The sequence below is a fragment of the Anopheles darlingi genome, chromosome 2, assembly GCF_943734745.1.
Source record: "Anopheles darlingi chromosome 2, idAnoDarlMG_H_01, whole genome shotgun sequence".
NCBI classification, from domain to species: Eukaryota; Metazoa; Arthropoda; class Insecta; order Diptera; family Culicidae; genus Anopheles; species Anopheles darlingi.
Window position 1 is genome coordinate 50,389,403 of NC_064874.1, and position 16,285 is coordinate 50,405,687.

General features: G+C 43.8%; 2 protein-coding genes across 2 annotated transcripts in view; both read right to left on the reverse strand.

Moving 5' to 3' along the window:
- LOC125947858 (homeobox even-skipped homolog protein 2) overlaps positions 1 to 4,802 on the reverse strand; it is a 7,882-nt gene extending 3,080 nt beyond the window's left edge. The window contains exons 1-5 of the mRNA XM_049673321.1: positions 4,156 to 4,802; positions 3,526 to 3,962; positions 3,014 to 3,442; positions 2,654 to 2,670; positions 2,522 to 2,549 (exon numbers count right to left, since the gene is read on the reverse strand). Of these exons, the coding sequence (XP_049529278.1) occupies positions 2,522 to 2,549; positions 2,654 to 2,670; positions 3,014 to 3,442; positions 3,526 to 3,962; positions 4,156 to 4,786 (1,542 nt within the window). The 5' untranslated portion in view covers positions 4,787 to 4,802. The remainder of the gene's footprint in view (positions 1 to 2,521; positions 2,550 to 2,653; positions 2,671 to 3,013; positions 3,443 to 3,525; positions 3,963 to 4,155) is intronic.
- An 8,074-nt stretch (positions 4,803 to 12,876) lies between these two features.
- Positions 12,877 to 14,523, reverse strand: LOC125959297 (homeobox protein Nkx-2.5). Its single transcript, XM_049692116.1, has 3 exons — positions 14,369 to 14,523; positions 13,555 to 14,162; positions 12,877 to 13,478 (listed from the first exon to the last, which is right to left on the reverse strand). Exons 1-3 carry the CDS (start codon positions 14,521 to 14,523, stop codon positions 12,877 to 12,879), a joined length of 1,365 nt encoding a protein of 454 aa, XP_049548073.1.
- Positions 14,524 to 16,285: the final 1,762 nt, after the last annotated feature.

The window sequence follows — 16,285 nt, forward strand, 5'->3', positions numbered from 1 at the left end:
AGCAAAGAACGGCTGGAAGGCAGAAGGGTGCGTAACGAGGAAAGACTTTTTCCGTGCCGCGCAATAGTCGCGAAAGAGGAGATACAAAAGAAAAAAAAACTTGCTGCTCGCTGGCTTGTGTGATTGGCATAAATTATCCTTGTTGTATCGATACCGAAAGGCATTTTCTTTTCATTCTCCTCGCTCATCCCAATCAAGTTCTTTGTCGCGCCGTACCATCGAGCGAATCAAGGAGGTTTTCCTCGAGTGAAACAGTTCGATACAGCGAAAGAACTTAATTAAATGCAGAAGGTGGCATGAAGTTTTTTGAAAAAAAAGATAAAGGAAAATTATATCAATTGCTAATTGATCCATTGTTTCCGTAACTGGAGAATGAACACTATGAAAGTAATTTAATTGTAGGATAGGCGGAAAGGGGTCAATAGGAAAGAATTTGTCCACCAACGAGGTTATTTCCGAAGTTGGTATTATGATTAATAGTTATTGTTTTTTAATGTTCGAAAACGTAAGGATGAGCACAATAACCACAATGACTGCTTCTTATCGTATTTATGTAGGTTTTGCTAATAATTTGTTATGTTAACTATAGCGGTGTATTGTATTTTATTCTTCTTTTCTCTAATTTTAGCCATATTTTAATCGAATAAACGTTTTTATGGTATGCATTATAGTAATTGTCATCGTAAGGTCTCCTATACTGCTTATGAAGATTAAACTGAGTCGGTTTGATAAGACATCTAGCCCATCCTTGACCAATAAAAAGGGCTGCCATAGATACCATCAGATGATGATCTGTCATTGTCAGATAAAATTGATTATTATAATATTGTGTTACCTAAACACTCTTCTTATTTCTTCTAGTGGAAGGTTATTTAACCTTCTAGTCTTAGTAAATTAACTCGCGGAAGGAACTTACCATGATTTCCAACAATGAGTTTTTCGCAGGTGTACAAAAAGTACGTGGTAATAGTGGTAATATTGAGATTAGAAACATATTCTAATTTATTAAAATTACAATTCTATAACAAAATGATGTGGAAATCCAATTAGCTTCCAGCCTACAGAATATTTTGATGTGTTGCGTTGGAGGATAATAAACACTGAAGAGATATCAAACTGTATGTGATAATTGATCGTTCCGTGCGCAGTGCAATTTCCTTTTTTATGTTGAGAAACGTATATCGATTGCGCAATTATTACTTGCGTCACACCAACAAATCGGAACAAATCGCCCAGATTTGCCTAACAGCCATGCTTAAAAGGTAAACAGTTTGAAGAAACAATCGATTGTGAGAATATCAACTCGGTGATTACATCAGTTCGTATCGCAGGGAATGAAACTCCTATTTCTATCGCTTGCCCGTGTTCTTGCATCACTGTTTGACGATTCGAGAGGCCGCATCTGAGGTGGAGGAAAGGCGAGAGTAAAAAAATGTCCGTTAAATGAGATCGCTTTTCCTGCGTACATCTTTCGATTGTGATGATCTTTCATTCAATTTCCAACGTTAATGCCTTCTCCACTGTTTACATGCTGGGCGCTGCCTGCACGCTGTGCTGTCCTACTCGATCGCGTTCGACCTTTGAGGCTTGATTTTTCTCTACTTCGCACCCACGACTATGACACTTGACTTTCCTTGAGTCACCGGATTCGGGAGCGATAATCTAAATAATTGGCTTTTCATCATCGGCACCAAGGCGATCGGCTCAAACGGCAACACATGTGGCGTTGCGTATGTTCCATTCCTTGACGCCACCCAGTTATCGTGAAGCACCGTCTGTTTGGCCTGAGGTTAGGACGCGTGCGCCCGCTGAACTGAGGACCCCGCGCCACTGTCCTCGGACGACGACCATTCCGGCCGGACTGGGCATGGAGGCGATCTTTTGTTTATCACTTCCCGGGGCGGTTTTTACGACGTGATTCTGTTTCCGAGTCTTTTGTTCCACATGGAACGGAGGAACATGCATCTGGGAGCTCCATTCCTAAATGCTAACAATTGCCTTAACCTCGAGTTTCGGGATGAGTTTGAACAGGACCGACGATATTCCAGAACAAACGATCGTACAGTTCTAGATCTCAGCATCCTTACGGTTTGTGAAATCTAAACAATACCGTAGAATTAAACGATGACGAATTCCGAGCTGGTTCCCGATCGGCGTTGTTCGACGATTTCTTGGAATGGACGTAAGAAAAGGTAGTAAACGGGAACGCCGTTCATCCTTCCGCTGCGCTGAGCTGAGCTGAGCTGAGAAAGTGCCGCTCCTCTAGTCTGTGGTTCGGACAATTTAAGGCTTCGGACTCCTCAAATACTAAGCGTCATACCCGCCCGGTCTTCACTGCCGTACTAGTGGATGTACTCTTGCGCAATGGGAAGATCCGACGCAATGTTCAGGTTTGTGTGTAGGCCACAAAAGTAAGCATTTTAACGATGCTCGTGCCATGGCTGATGCCAGATGTGCTGTGGGATGTGTTGGGTAGTGTAGATTTATGACTTCACACAAAAGTCCATCCTTCCCGTCTAACAAGGTGCCATGGAGTTGAATTTGGGCGTCTGCGCTGTATGTAGAAGATATGTGGTCAATTTTACTGGCGATAATTTCAACGGACAATCACAAACAAATGGCCACCCTCAGACTGAGGCATTATGAGCTATACGCTATAGCTATAGCTCCCTGTTAAGCATCACCGTTCGAACGTCAATTTGATGTACTGTGCCTTATGTGTTGCTCATCCAAGAATAAGAAATACATTTTCCAATATTGCTGCATACATCATAACTGATCACAACGTATGGCATCTAGTTACATCATTTTTCGTTCAATTAAATGTACAGCAACTCATTTCAACAGGCAGTATTGTATGCTTCGAAATATAGATTTTATTCTTTCATATTTTGTACACTTTACAACAGGAATTAATTTACATCTCATGGGTTCAAACATACATTCAGTTCACATTGAATCAACGCGCGTTAGCGTCATCGTGCGCTCCCATCACCACTCAATCGATTTCCACATTTTCACATTCGTCCACGTCCTCTCCCTCGCCACTAGAAGAGTGAACACTGCAGGCAGCACTGCGTTCAGTATCCGCCCGTCGGCGATATCCGTGGTCCGACCCGGGCCCCGAGTGCTCGGAAGGGGATCGTGATCGCTGCCTACCGGACATCACGTTCTCTAGATCGACATCGTTCCGAGTGGAGAAGTTAAGTGGTCCCGGTCCACCGATACCGCCAGCCTGCCCGCCAGCCACTAGGTATGGATGCTGCGTGGGGGTTTTGCATGTAGCCAACGCTGTCGATGGGGCTGATGAAGCGGAAGACGACGACGAGGATGGTGTAACCGAGGGAGCCAGCGGACCGCTCGGAACTGTCGCAATCTTCGAGGGGTAGAAGTAGGAGAAAGGCATGGGTGGAATCCCGGGCATACCGTACGCCATCTGTATCTGAATGATCCCCAAAAGAAGAAGAATGTTCGGATGAGCATTGTTTGTCTGTGGATGGCGCAATCGTCGCGGCAATGGCATACCTGGTGCCGATAGACGTTTAGTAGAGCAGGATCCAGTCCGGTTGCGTAGTGTGGTTGGCCAGCTCCTAGCATTGGCCCGTAGGAACCATCCTCCCGGACCAGCACTTGCACGGGAACACGCTTCGTCGCACTTAGCAGGGCGGCCTCATGCTGCTGGATTTGCTTCCGTTTCGTTTTGTATCGACGATTCTGGAACCAGATCTTCACCTGCGTCTCAGTGAGCCGCAAGTTTTTGGCCAACTCCGACCGCTCCGGTCCCGAGAGGTAGCGCTGTTGAGCGAATCGACGTTCCAGCTCAAACACCTGGGCATGACTGAAAGCCGCTCGGGAGCGCTTTTTCCTCGCCGAGGGCATTTCATCGCTCGCTAGCATCGAGGAGGGACCAGCGTGGTGTCCCGTTGTCAGAGCACTCGAGTACGGTGACGGTGAGTCACAGTCTAAGGGTGGAAGGGAAGGAGAACAGGGCATTGCGAACCGTTTAACGATGCTTTTAGTCGGGAGTCATTAGCACAGGGACACGTGCAAAGGATCAGCCAAAGAAAGAAGGCCTTTACTTTCCCTTCAAGTTGGCCATGCATTAGGTAAATTATTTATCGAACTGTTGCCATGGTAGCCCATAATAGCCCTTACCTGAATCATGTTCCGTCGAACGACGCATATCGATGGGACTGTCGTTGCGGATCTTTGGTAGACGGTAGCAAGTGGCTCCACCAGGTCCTGCAGTACGGCCAGAAGAACCGTCGAGCAGCATGTGTCGCTCACTCGCACTCGCGGCTTCACATAAATCGGTAGACATCGGAGAGCATCCTTGGATCATGGGTGCGTCATCATCCGCGGTTCGCGAGGACGCAGTTTCGGAGGACACCATAAAACAATCCAAGGATCCGCGGCGCAACGCTGGTGGAAGACCATTCGCCGGGTATCGAACCGCACCGTGCATACCGATCTTTTTGCCATTTTCGGTGCTATTGTTGTTATTGTTGCCGCAGCCCAATCTCAACTGTCCATAGAACGCATCCTCTGGTTGCCGGGGCGAACTTCCGGAGTTCTCGACACCACGGTGACGTTGGTGATAATGAAGATGATGGTGGTGGTGGTGGTGGCTAGGTTGCCGATGATAGAACGCCCTGGCCAAATCTTCCTCATTCCCTGACGATTCCCCAGAACTGCGCCGTTCACTACGTCGACTTCTGGTGAGGATGTCGTTTATGGAAAACGGTGTGGACACGATCGACTTTGTGCTCGAAGCGGTAACACTCATGTTGAACGTCTTTTCGGTTCACTCTTTTTTCGATATTTCGTTCACCAAATTCACATTCAACCACGATAAAGCAGCGATAAAACGTTCAATTCAAGCTCGATCACGGATCACTTGTTGGTCACTTGCCACTTGCGACAATCGAGAAGGAACCGAAAGAACGAACAGTGGTACAGTACGCAACCCCCAGGAACACGACCGCACTTAACGAGTTGAGCAGCGTGAATGAGCGCGAGTGGAAAAGAGTTTTCCACGGGACGACGGCGAGTTTCCCTACTCTCTGGCGCACTTGGATTGGATAAGAGGAGAGCCGTGATTGGATGATGGTGCATTACGGTGTCTCGCTCTGCTGCTAGCTCACAGGTTCTTTCCTTCCTACGTGCTCTGTGTGCAAGTGTGTGGTTTGAGGGTGCTGCGGGTTCCGCCATGTGTTTGTTTAGCTTGAGAACGGTTTGGGGTGGCGACTCGGAAAACTCGAGGACGCAAACTCGGGACTCGGCGAGGAGCAACACAACAACGAGAACGTCCTAAATGGGACCGACGTCGGTCGGGTGGCGTTTTGGGAGTGCTGTGCGTCAGCAAGTAGATGATGGTGCTTTCTGAGTATCCAGCATGACGACCTGGACGTAAGGACAATAGACTACAACACGTGCTCTAGCACAATGAAGGTGTTGGCTGGCAAAACAGTATTACCGGAACGAACCGAAGCGAGACAACTTTGCGACGATGTTGTTGGAAAATGGAATTAATGGAATTACCTTATTATTGAGCGCGGTGAGTGAAGTGATGATCCCGTTTCCGTCGACAAAAATGCCAAATGGATGGCGATGATGTTAAACTCATTATTACATTGTTATATGATTTAATCAGCGAAAGGTTTCGATGATACCGGGCACTGGGAGTAGCATTGATTAGATTGATGTAGTTAAGCGGTATGGCAACGAATTTGCATCGATCCGTCCGTGGTGGTGGACCGTGGCCACTTAACGACTTTGAGATACGAATAAACAATGCATCTGGGTCGCTTCTCGTGTTTACGTAGCATAAACATCAAAATCATCATCTTTCACTGTTAAGCAAAGGGCCAATGCCAACGCACCCAACACGTTCAGTGGTCGATGAGTGATCACTTCGCTTAATTGAATCTCGACATCCCGCATCTTCCTCCTCTGCCATCGGTTAGCGAGCTGAAAATTGATATTCAATAATCCTCTTCCCTCGTCTATGCAGCACTCCGGTCCAGCCACCCAGACACTTTATCCCGGCGAGTGTATCGAATTTCACGCAGTCAACGAGGCTGGCTGGCGCTTCCGCCAGCTCGGTTTGACAACGGCTCTCGATTATCATCCGATCATCGGATAGCGATGGATGTGCGATGCTGTTGATCGACAATGTGTACTTCATGGCAACAGAGTTTAAACACATCAAGATGGTACTCGCATTTCATGTTCACGCTCGCGAACGGACCTTTTGCATCATCATCATCTTCATTAAAGTTTGCATCATCGTCATTCAGAGTAATTCAGAGCTCGTTCTCAACAAACGTCATTTTGGTGCGGAACAATAAGAACGATCAAACAATCATCCCATTGTCGTACGGTCATCGGAAGTGTGCGGATATCCGGATTGTCAAACAGTATGCCTCTAATTACTGTCAAATTTGTTGGTGCTTCAGTGGCCCGCTCGGAACCACCGCGCGAACAAGCACAACGTTACGCACGTGCCGGTCACGATTTCCCATCGCGTCACCCTTACCTTTGACACAGAGAGGGTGCTTTGGCGCGCCACAAAAGCCGCAGGCAAAACAAATCCGTAAGAGTAACACCTTCCGGGCAGCAATTTCAATTAGGGTCTATTATACAGTGACGAGGCGTACAGGACCATAGCGGCACACGAGGGAGGGTAGCAGTCAGTGGGGAAGGTGCTTCGAAACAATAGTACAAGTTAAGATCCTGTTGAAACCCTCTCAATTACCAGCCAGCGCCGCTACCGCTACCGAAATGGCCTTTCGTATCTCTTCGAGCAAGGAACCTATGCTAACGTGCCATCGTCACACAAATCCGCGTTTATCCGCGTCAACAAAACGACGTTCAGGCCGACTGACCCTGTACAATATGCTGGTGATGAGAAAATCTGTAGTTAGGCGATTGCGTATGAATAGCTTTTCACTTTTTGGGCATACACGCGGATGGTCCTAGAACGAAGTGTTCTTGCACTGATGTGCTAGCAAGTAGAAGATTTGTGATTTCGTCGGTCGCACGTTCGGAAAGTGTCCTCTTGATTCCAAAAGTGCAAAGAGGAAAAGTGTGATTGTTTCATCAAACTCTTGCATTTGACAATTGCACTTTGATAGCCATCTGAACAATCATTTGCTTAAACGATTAACATATTTTGACCAGTTCTACGAGACTAAATGTTTTGATGATTTAATGTTGTTCACGTAAGACCTAAAAGATTTATTGCACTTTTAGTTATAGAACAACTAAATCATTATTCTATATATATAAAAATGAATGTGTCTGTCCGGATGTCCCGTATAGACTCCGAAACTGCTGGACCGATTGACTCCATATTTGGTATGAAGGTGTTTTAGGGCCCGGTGAGTGCTATAGGGTTGGTTAGAAACCCCCCGCTACCTTCCTTCCTGCCCTTCCCTAACACTTGATTGTTAAAATCATTAATTACTCCGCAAGTTATGAACCGAATACCATTTAAACTTGCACAATTGTTGATGGTCATCTGAGAAACTATGGGACAAAATTTGGTCTACATCGGATGAGGGGAAAGGGGAGCTTCCATACAACCCCAATTTTTAACATACGTCCTAGGGCAATATGGGTATCGTTTCCTAGGTTTTGATGGTCTCTAAATCGATTGGATTCACTTAATACTCTTTTACTTGCTTCTTTCACCTATCCACCATCACCACCCTCCATTCCGTACATCTTGCAGAGCAGAGTGAGGGGTGGGAAGGTTCGATAGTTGCGTTTAATTCATGAATAATAATTTTAAAAATGAGACCAATAGATGTTAAGGAAAAGAACGAGAGAGAAAGAGAGAGAAAGAGAGAGAGAGAGAGAGAGAGAGGGAGCCCGGCTAGGGTGGAATGATAACCATGGGACCGGCAATGCTGCAAATCGTTACCATTTTTTATTGGTGTGTCTATTGTTGGTTTAAATTTTCTTAACAATTTCTTAAGTTTAGGTAAGTCTAGGTTAATTAAGAAGTTGCTTTAATTTTCACAAATCAATTTACATGAAACAATAACAAAAACTTATTCGGTTGTGAAATATTCGAATTGATCAAAAATTATATTAATTTTTGATTATTGATTTACGTGCCTCTTATCATTGACGATTTTCAACGTAGCGGGTTATGAATGGTAAACGATCGGAATTGCATGCACAAACATATAAAGCAGCAGTAACCGAATAGTAATAGAAAGCAATACCAACATATCCTATCTATCAAGAACAACTTGCGATTGGAATGATCACCGAGAATGTTCGAGAGAGAAGAAAGACCCTCGATCTGATCGATTGACGTTTGAATAAATTTGAAGTGCGGTGCTTTTAGTTATGATCTACCATGTGACTATGTAAATCATCGTAGGCTGAATACCGGAAAAATGGATCAAATGTGTCGTATTGTAATGTTGTTGACCCATACCACCATTTGAACTTAACGAGCTATGTGCAAACCGAACACTAAAGTCAAAGTATTTTATAAAAAAAAAACTTGGGAAAATATAATTCGTGGTCCCAAATGACATCACTTAGCCCGAAAGGCAAAGCCTTTAAACTCAAGCATCATTTTAACTTTTACGTCGCATCTCTATTTCCAACATCACTAACAGACCTAGCTATTGATTTGGCCATTGATAAATCGAATACGACGAAATGATGGAATAGATAAAAATATATCTACTGAAATTTTCAAGTTCCTGTTTACGATAAACCTACGAACGATCAAAGACAGTACGAAGTCTGTCGGGGCAGATAGTCAATAATATAATACAAAAACAACTGTAAATTAAGTTTACGCACCTGTTTACGCACTCCTAAATCTGTTAATTTACAATTTTTTGAATAACAATCTCAGTTTATCTTACAATATTCCTTTTTTTCAATGAAATGGTTTGAGCATCACACAAACTTTACCGGGCCGGTAATCACCAAACTTGGCACATACATAAGTTACAATTTTCCATTATATGATCTGGAGTCCTTTTCCCAGAATTCCTTCTTCTTCTTCTTCCCCTTCCAACCGAACACCCATTTTTTTAAAAAGAAAAGTAGCTCTGGACATTTAGAATCAAAGTTCTCCAAATCCCGCACAATTGGGTATCGTTTCCTAGGTTTTTGGGGTATCTAAATTGATTGGTTACATTTGAGCGGGGTTTACTCCATTTTTCCAACTTCTTCTTCCTACCGATTCGCCCACTTTAAAGAAGGTTGATGGTATATCAATTGTTCACAGAGAGAGTAAATATTTACATTTTACATTATACATTTTACATTTTACATTTTACATTTTACATTTTACATTTTACATTTTACATTTTACATTTTACATTTTACATTTTACATTTTACATTTTACATTTTACATTTTACATTTTACATTTTACATTTTACATTTTACATTTTACATTTTACATTTTACATTTTACATTTTACATTTTACATTTTACATTTTACATTTTACATTTTACATTTTACATTTTACATTTTACATTTTACATTTTACATTTTACATTTTACATTTTACATTTTACATTTTACATTTTACATTTTACATTTTACATTTTACATTTTACATTTTACATTTTACATTTTACATTTTACATTTTACATTTTACATTTTACATTTTACATTTTACATTTTACATTTTACATTTTACATTTTACATTTTACATTTTACATTTTACATTTTACATTTTACATTTTACATTTTACATTTTACATTTTACATTTTACATTTTACATTTTACATTTTACATTTTACATTTTACATTTTACATTTTACATTTTACATTTTACATTTTACATTTTACATTTTACATTTTACATTTTACATTTTACATTTTACATTTTACATTTTACATTTTACATTTTACATTTTACATTTTACATTTTACATTTTGCATGCCTCTCCTGTTCTGGCTAAAAAAAGTCCTAAAAAAAGAAAAGTTGTTGGAAAACCCGTCGTTTCAAATTGAAAAGTTCACGATATTTGAAATTGAAAAGATTCGTGCGTGAAACTTTTCAGTTTCATTTCTGTTCTATTTAAAAAGACGGTTTGCTTGAAATATTTTCGGCGTAAATTATTTGCTTGCAAAAATTTGGTGACCTTTTTTGTTCAGGCTTGGCTTCTTTTTATCAGGATTTTAATCGTTTTTATGCCAATAACCGCTCCTGAAGATGTATCCTTACGATTGCTACACGGTGCTGTGTGTCCACCACAAGAAAGTATGTTTGAAAATATCAGAAATTCTGAAGGAAACAAAATACACCCAAACCACGCAGTGATTTTCATTAAAACAACAGGTTAAACAACCCTTCAGAATGCATATCTACTGCAAGAAGAACCTCTGCTGTCGTTTGAGATCAAAAACCTTGTCAAAAAGATAACATACTACTGTGTCCAAAAAATAAGGTGACATTTTGAAAGTTCCTTAGTTTTTCATCCAAATCATTTTTTTGTCTTCAAAGTAATCCACCTCAAACGAAATGCTCTTATGCCGACGAATTTTCCAGTTTTCGAAACACGTGAAAAAGCCATTCCTAAAGACGAATGGCCTTCAGCACATTTTTTGCAACGGCTTGAATCTACTCTATCGCGTCAAAACAGTGTCCCCGGAACGAAATTTAGGGCTTGTTTAATAGCCAGAAGCCAAATGTAATCAAATCATGCGAATACGATTTTATTGGAACGATATGTGTGGAGTTTTTCGCAAAAAAGTCACGAAAAACCAACGCAGTGTAATGGATGGTCATTATCGTGATCGAGCACTGACGCGCTTGAGATGGAAACATCCTTCCAAAAATGTAATTGGCGTATATTTTTGATATGCCAATATCATTTGCAAAATCTCTTAGACACAGTAGTATAAGCAAAATCATGCTTCTTTATACTTGAGAAAGAAGATTATTGCAGGGTTAACGATGATTCGGGGGTTCTGTTATACAAGTATTTTTTTTTTAATTACGCCTGCAGCTCGCTACTTTGTAGTGGTTTTCCCAAAAAGAGTCTGATTGAATCTTTGGAAATTTTGGACACTTTATCGACAAGTTATATCCCTTTCGAGATTTATGTAAAACTCGCTTTCTTAAGCAAAACCGCGGAGAAGTTTTTTTTATTTTGCAGTTAACCAAATTTAAAATTGTGTTCATTGTTGCGTAATTTAACCAAAATCACTGTGCAACGAGGCCAATACTATATACATTTCCTGCCGCCGATGCTATGTTTTACTAGCGACATGCTGAACATTCACCGCAAATGAAGTAGTGTGAAGTGATAATGCAGTCCTCCGGCAATTTTCAACTGGAATCTACAAATGAAAGAAAATTTCATTATGTACTTTGATCCAACAGTGTCGTTTTGGTAGTATACTGGAGTTCCTCGACATAGATATTTTGTATATTTACCTTTGAAAGAGAAAAGCAATTCATCAGTTTGTTCCCTCATCTATGCATTACGGCGAAATAATTAACTCTTTTTGATAATATGAACATCAATGTATTATTATGTCTATACTATGCTTAAAACAAAGTACAAAGTTGTTTTACTATTCGCAAAAAAATAATATTTTTTAAAATCCTTTTCCCTTCAGTGCTGAAAAAAACTAAAAAATAATGCTTAATTATTCACTTACTACAACACTGGCATCATAAACTTTCTACGTTTTCAAGTTAACAAACTCACTGATTAAAACTGTATTTCCAGAGAATGCTGCTCGATAAGATCGCTTTTTACTGTTGCACCCCAAAGGTCACCACGCAAGCTCAGAGCTAGTCCAGGGTTTCCATTTCTATCCTCTGCCTCCACTTTATTCAGGTCAACCCTTCCACGCTGCTCTATCTGAGATGGGAAATTAATGAGTGACACTAGAAACTTTACAGAAAAGAACAAACCAACGCTCACGAAAAACGGACAGAGAGAGAGAGAAAGAGAGAGAGACACGCACACACCGACAAAGAAAGCAGAACGATTTATGAAGTTTTCCCTATTTTCCCGACTTCCAGTGCGTATGCCGACCACTTACACACATGACTTACGATCAAGTGAGCGCAAACCCATCCCGCCTGGAAAAGGGCGTCCGCAAAGGGTTATCCAAGCTAATCGTTTCTTTGACAGAACGTAAAACAGATGCCCTCGGCGGCCTTTCTCCCGTGGTCGTGATGTAGTTTGATGTTCCCCTTTCGCCGGACTACGGGTTTTCCGGCTCAGCATCACGGAACTGGCTGCAACGGCCTGCAACTGATCCACCGTCTCCAGAATGAAGTCGTTTCAGGGGCTACTGACACTCGTTCCGAATTGAATGAAAGAATCGATCATATAGCCCTCCCCACTCCCACTGATGGGCCTCTATTTGCATGGGATACACGGAGGAGCATCGCATCATGTTTCATTGCTGTCAATGATGAGCGGTATCGAGCATCGGGGGGGAAAAAAACAGTGCGGAAATGAGACGATTAGAGAAATCGGGGGCCATTCTAGTCATTCTTGACAGTGAGCTGGCCGGGCACTATATATCTGGTATCCCTCCTCCTTTATGCACGCTATCAAATTACGATTGACCCAAGGCAAACTCCGTGGTTTATCCTCAGAGCATCCAGATCCGAGCCAGATGTGTGGTAGTGGTCGACCGGCCACGGACGACGCCACTGGAATGATGGATTCGTGACGTTTCCTTCGTGTTCGTCCGAGTTGTGTGTTCTTTCGCTTCGTTGGTGGCCACAAAATGTGTGTCAGCTGATTGATTTAACGCTAGTTTATTGTTCTTTTTGTGTTGATCATTGGGCTTTTTGGCGACAGTCGGAGCACTATTAGGTACATCGGAGGTAGGCTAGTGAGTTCGCTCCGTGGTTCTACCAGTAGGTAGCTTTCTGCTCGTAGTACGAGGCGTTAGCTGAGGATGCTGGTAGAGGTGGTGGGGTCGAGTACTGGTCCGAGTAGTGAATGCCATAGGCAGAGTAAGGCGGTGGTGGTGGATGAGCTATTCCGCTCGACGTTGCCGAAGAGCTAAGGCTAGCGGTGATGGCAAGAGATCCGGAGTTACCGGAATTACTACCAAGAAATGCTGGTGGTCCATAAGCTCCCGTCGATGTGGTTCCTAATGATAGCTCCTCGTAGTCCTTGCTGCTGGAGCACGAATCGGAAGGACACTTGGTGGAGGTGGAAGTGCCGTCACACTTGAGCGATGAAGAGTGGCCACCCTCTATCTGTATCCGTTTCGATTTGTAACGTCGATTCTGGAACCAAATTTTCACCTGCGTTGGTGTGAGCTTCAAAATGCTGGCCAACGTTTCGCGCTCTGGGGCCGTCAGGTAGCGTTGTTGCCGAAATTTCCGTTCCAGCTCCAGCACCTGGCCTTGGGAGAATAGAATTCTAGGTTTCCGTTTGGCACGCAGCTTCCCATTCTTCCGCAGTTCACACCGCGACGATGTCACCAGCTGGGTGTTGCTCTCTTCTGTGAAGTAAAGAGTGAAGTTTCATGAATGTTGTGATTCCGATTGCACATTGATGCCAGGTAATTTGGGTCTTACTTTGCCGAAGCTCCTCATCGTTACTGTTATTCATCTGACACAAACTGTCCAGTTCTTGTACATGCTCCGAGGTGACACATGTCGAGCCGGTCGTGGTGAAGGATTCGACTTTGATCTTCTGCCCCTGCCCCGGACTTCCCGTGGTTGGTAATTCGTCCAACGATGGACTTGCATCGAGCATGATCCCCCGGACGTCCTGTAGCTGATAACTGCACTGCTGGCTACCACCGTTGATGCTGCAGGATAGGGGAGTTGTTTTGGTCGAACCTTCGTAACATTGCTCCTGTTCCGAGCCATTGGAGCTTGCGACGGAACTAAGGGCAGGGCTGGAGGTGGCGTGCGCAGTGAGAACGCAAGATGCGCTGAGGGGCGCGTTGTGGTAGACGAAGGGTTGCACATGAGAGTAATGCGGAGGAGGAAGATGCCCACTAGCCTGATTACTAGGACCCGTCGGTGGGCTGAAATCGTACGACGAAGGTCCGTAGGGTACATCGTGATGGTGATGCGCTTGAGAGAGATAACTGTGCGATATCATGCCGTACGGATCGGACGAATGATACGTTGCATCGTAGCCGGGATATGAGGTGTATGAGAAGTGATTCGATGAGCTACGCGTGTCGAGATTGAAAGATTTTGAAAAGTAAAATACATGGAGCAGATTAGAAACTTACGATCGGCGATCGTGGTCTGTGCTACAACAACAAGATCCAATTCATGTGATTCTTTTTAATACATTTTCTAAATTATTGATTTTCAAACATTTGCAATCAATACAGAAGAATATGCTGATGAGTGCACTAAGTAAGCAGCTTACCTTTCCATTTGACAACTGAGGTATCCATCCACAGTTCCACCGCCCGATTCAACCATATTGAGAATGTCCTTCACCGAGAAGGGTGTATTGTTGTTCGCTTCACTGCCACTACAATTGTCTGGGTTATTCGCGTCGTAGAACCCTTGCTGCAGCATCTTCTTCTCACAACACAGTCTTTGTCCGTTTTTTTTCTTCAAATAGAACGAAGGATTCGTTCTATTTCACTTAAACCAACTCAGCGGAATCCTTGCGATTAATCAGTCCACAAAAGCCAAACAGTACTGTTCCTCACCGCTCTCACAAGATCACTTATTAAATTAGTTGCGCCGTGTTCCTTAGTATTATTTCGCCACTGCAGGGACACTGTTTCACAATCCGGCACATCGGAACGTCCTTTCACCGTAGCCGCAACCGAGAGACTGGCTCACTGGCGCTTACCGAAACGCATTCCTCCACAGACGCCAGCCGATCCGCCAATGCGGTGGGATATGTTGCCCAACACCAGGGCGACTATACCATTCCACCATGCCGCGTGCCGGAATGAGACAAAAGCACATTTTCTCTTGAGGAAAACTGTAGAAATTACCATGCAGGCCGGCTGGCCCGTCTGTGGCCGTCCTTTTCGTGTTCTAGCGCACCGCATGCCGGTTCTCCTTCTCACGAATTGATCCCAACCCAATCGGTATGGTGCTGTTAGTGTACGCTGACTGTCTGGGCGCGAGATAGCTTGTCGGCTTTTCCGGCCTCTCGGAAAATTCCTTTCACTCATCCGCCGACACGGCACGCCATTGGATATCATATGAGGTGGGGGATCGATTCTGTTGGTTTGTTGTCTTGCGCAGTGCGTCCCATCTCGTGTGGGATTATCTCATGGATTCAAAAATGGCGTCGGCACCTTTAAAAGATGAGCTTGTGCTGCCTGGTATCGATTTGGTCACGTGATAGTCCAGAAAGCGATAGTCAAAAGGATGTCATTAGATGGATAAAGGGAAATTTAACAAACAATTCGTATCCAACCTGACCGTCAATGAGGTTGCGATCAGGGATCGCCGGGGGAGGACTTCGAACCAGACACGGGACGGGACGACACCGAGGTCCACATCTGGAAGCAATGTTCAATGTCCAATTTGTTTGATTTGTGTTTGGTGTTTTACTGGCGTCGCCCCTTGCCTCTGCGGCGTAGGGTGAGGCAATGCGAAAGGACCTCCAAGGACTTCGGACCCGACCGAGTGCCTGTTTTACATAATCGTGACTGGCACATGGGACGAGGAAGAGAAGGAATGCGGGAAGGGTATGCGCCCGTTGGTTGTGTTGTATCACAATTTAACAACCGACCGATGAAGCGCCGCCAATGACCGTGAACTGAGCCAAGAGGATGTCGTCCTGCGTCGTCTAGACGATCGACGTCGTCACACAGTGACATGCAGCGTAAATGAAAACAACTATGTCACATTGGACGACGGACGCGACTGCTAGACAAGCACCAGTATGTTCCAAATCGGGGGGTGGTACACGGTGGTTGAAGAGATCTTGTATGAGCATCTTCCTCGGTGCCTAGACGACGCAACCCGAAACGTCGGTCGGCCAATGCTTACGGGGGTATTTCAGCGAGAGAACGAGCTGTCACTGATATGGGTCACCGTTGGACGGAAGATGCCTCAAAGGATTTCATTGTTTTCGTTGTTCGTTTTTTGTTTCTTCTTTTGCTGTTCCGCCCTGGTCCTAGACAGCAGGTTGATCCGTGCGATGACAGTAATTGTAGATGGAAAGCAGACGTTACATTGAATCGAATAGAAAAGGAATCGATGTGAAAATGCTTGTTCAACTGAACCGGCTCGCACTCAAGCAAATAGTCCGTTGCTTTTCATTTGCGACACGTATGTGATGCGCTCTGGCTCTCGAAAAGTTGGACACAAC

Bases quoted from the DNA above. Each gene is read 5' to 3' on its own strand.
- LOC125959297 (XM_049692116.1), bottom strand. From the start codon at position 14,523: ATGCTGCAGCAAGGGTTCTACGACGCGAATAACCCAGACAATTGTAGT. The intron at 14,163-14,368 runs GTAAGCTGCTTA...CGACACGCGTAG, and splicing joins CTCAGTTGTCAAATGGAAAG to CTCATCGAATCACTTCTCAT. The intron at 13,479-13,554 runs GTAAGACCCAAA...TTTACTTCACAG, and splicing joins CGATGAGGAGCTTCGGCAAA to AAGAGAGCAACACCCAGCTG.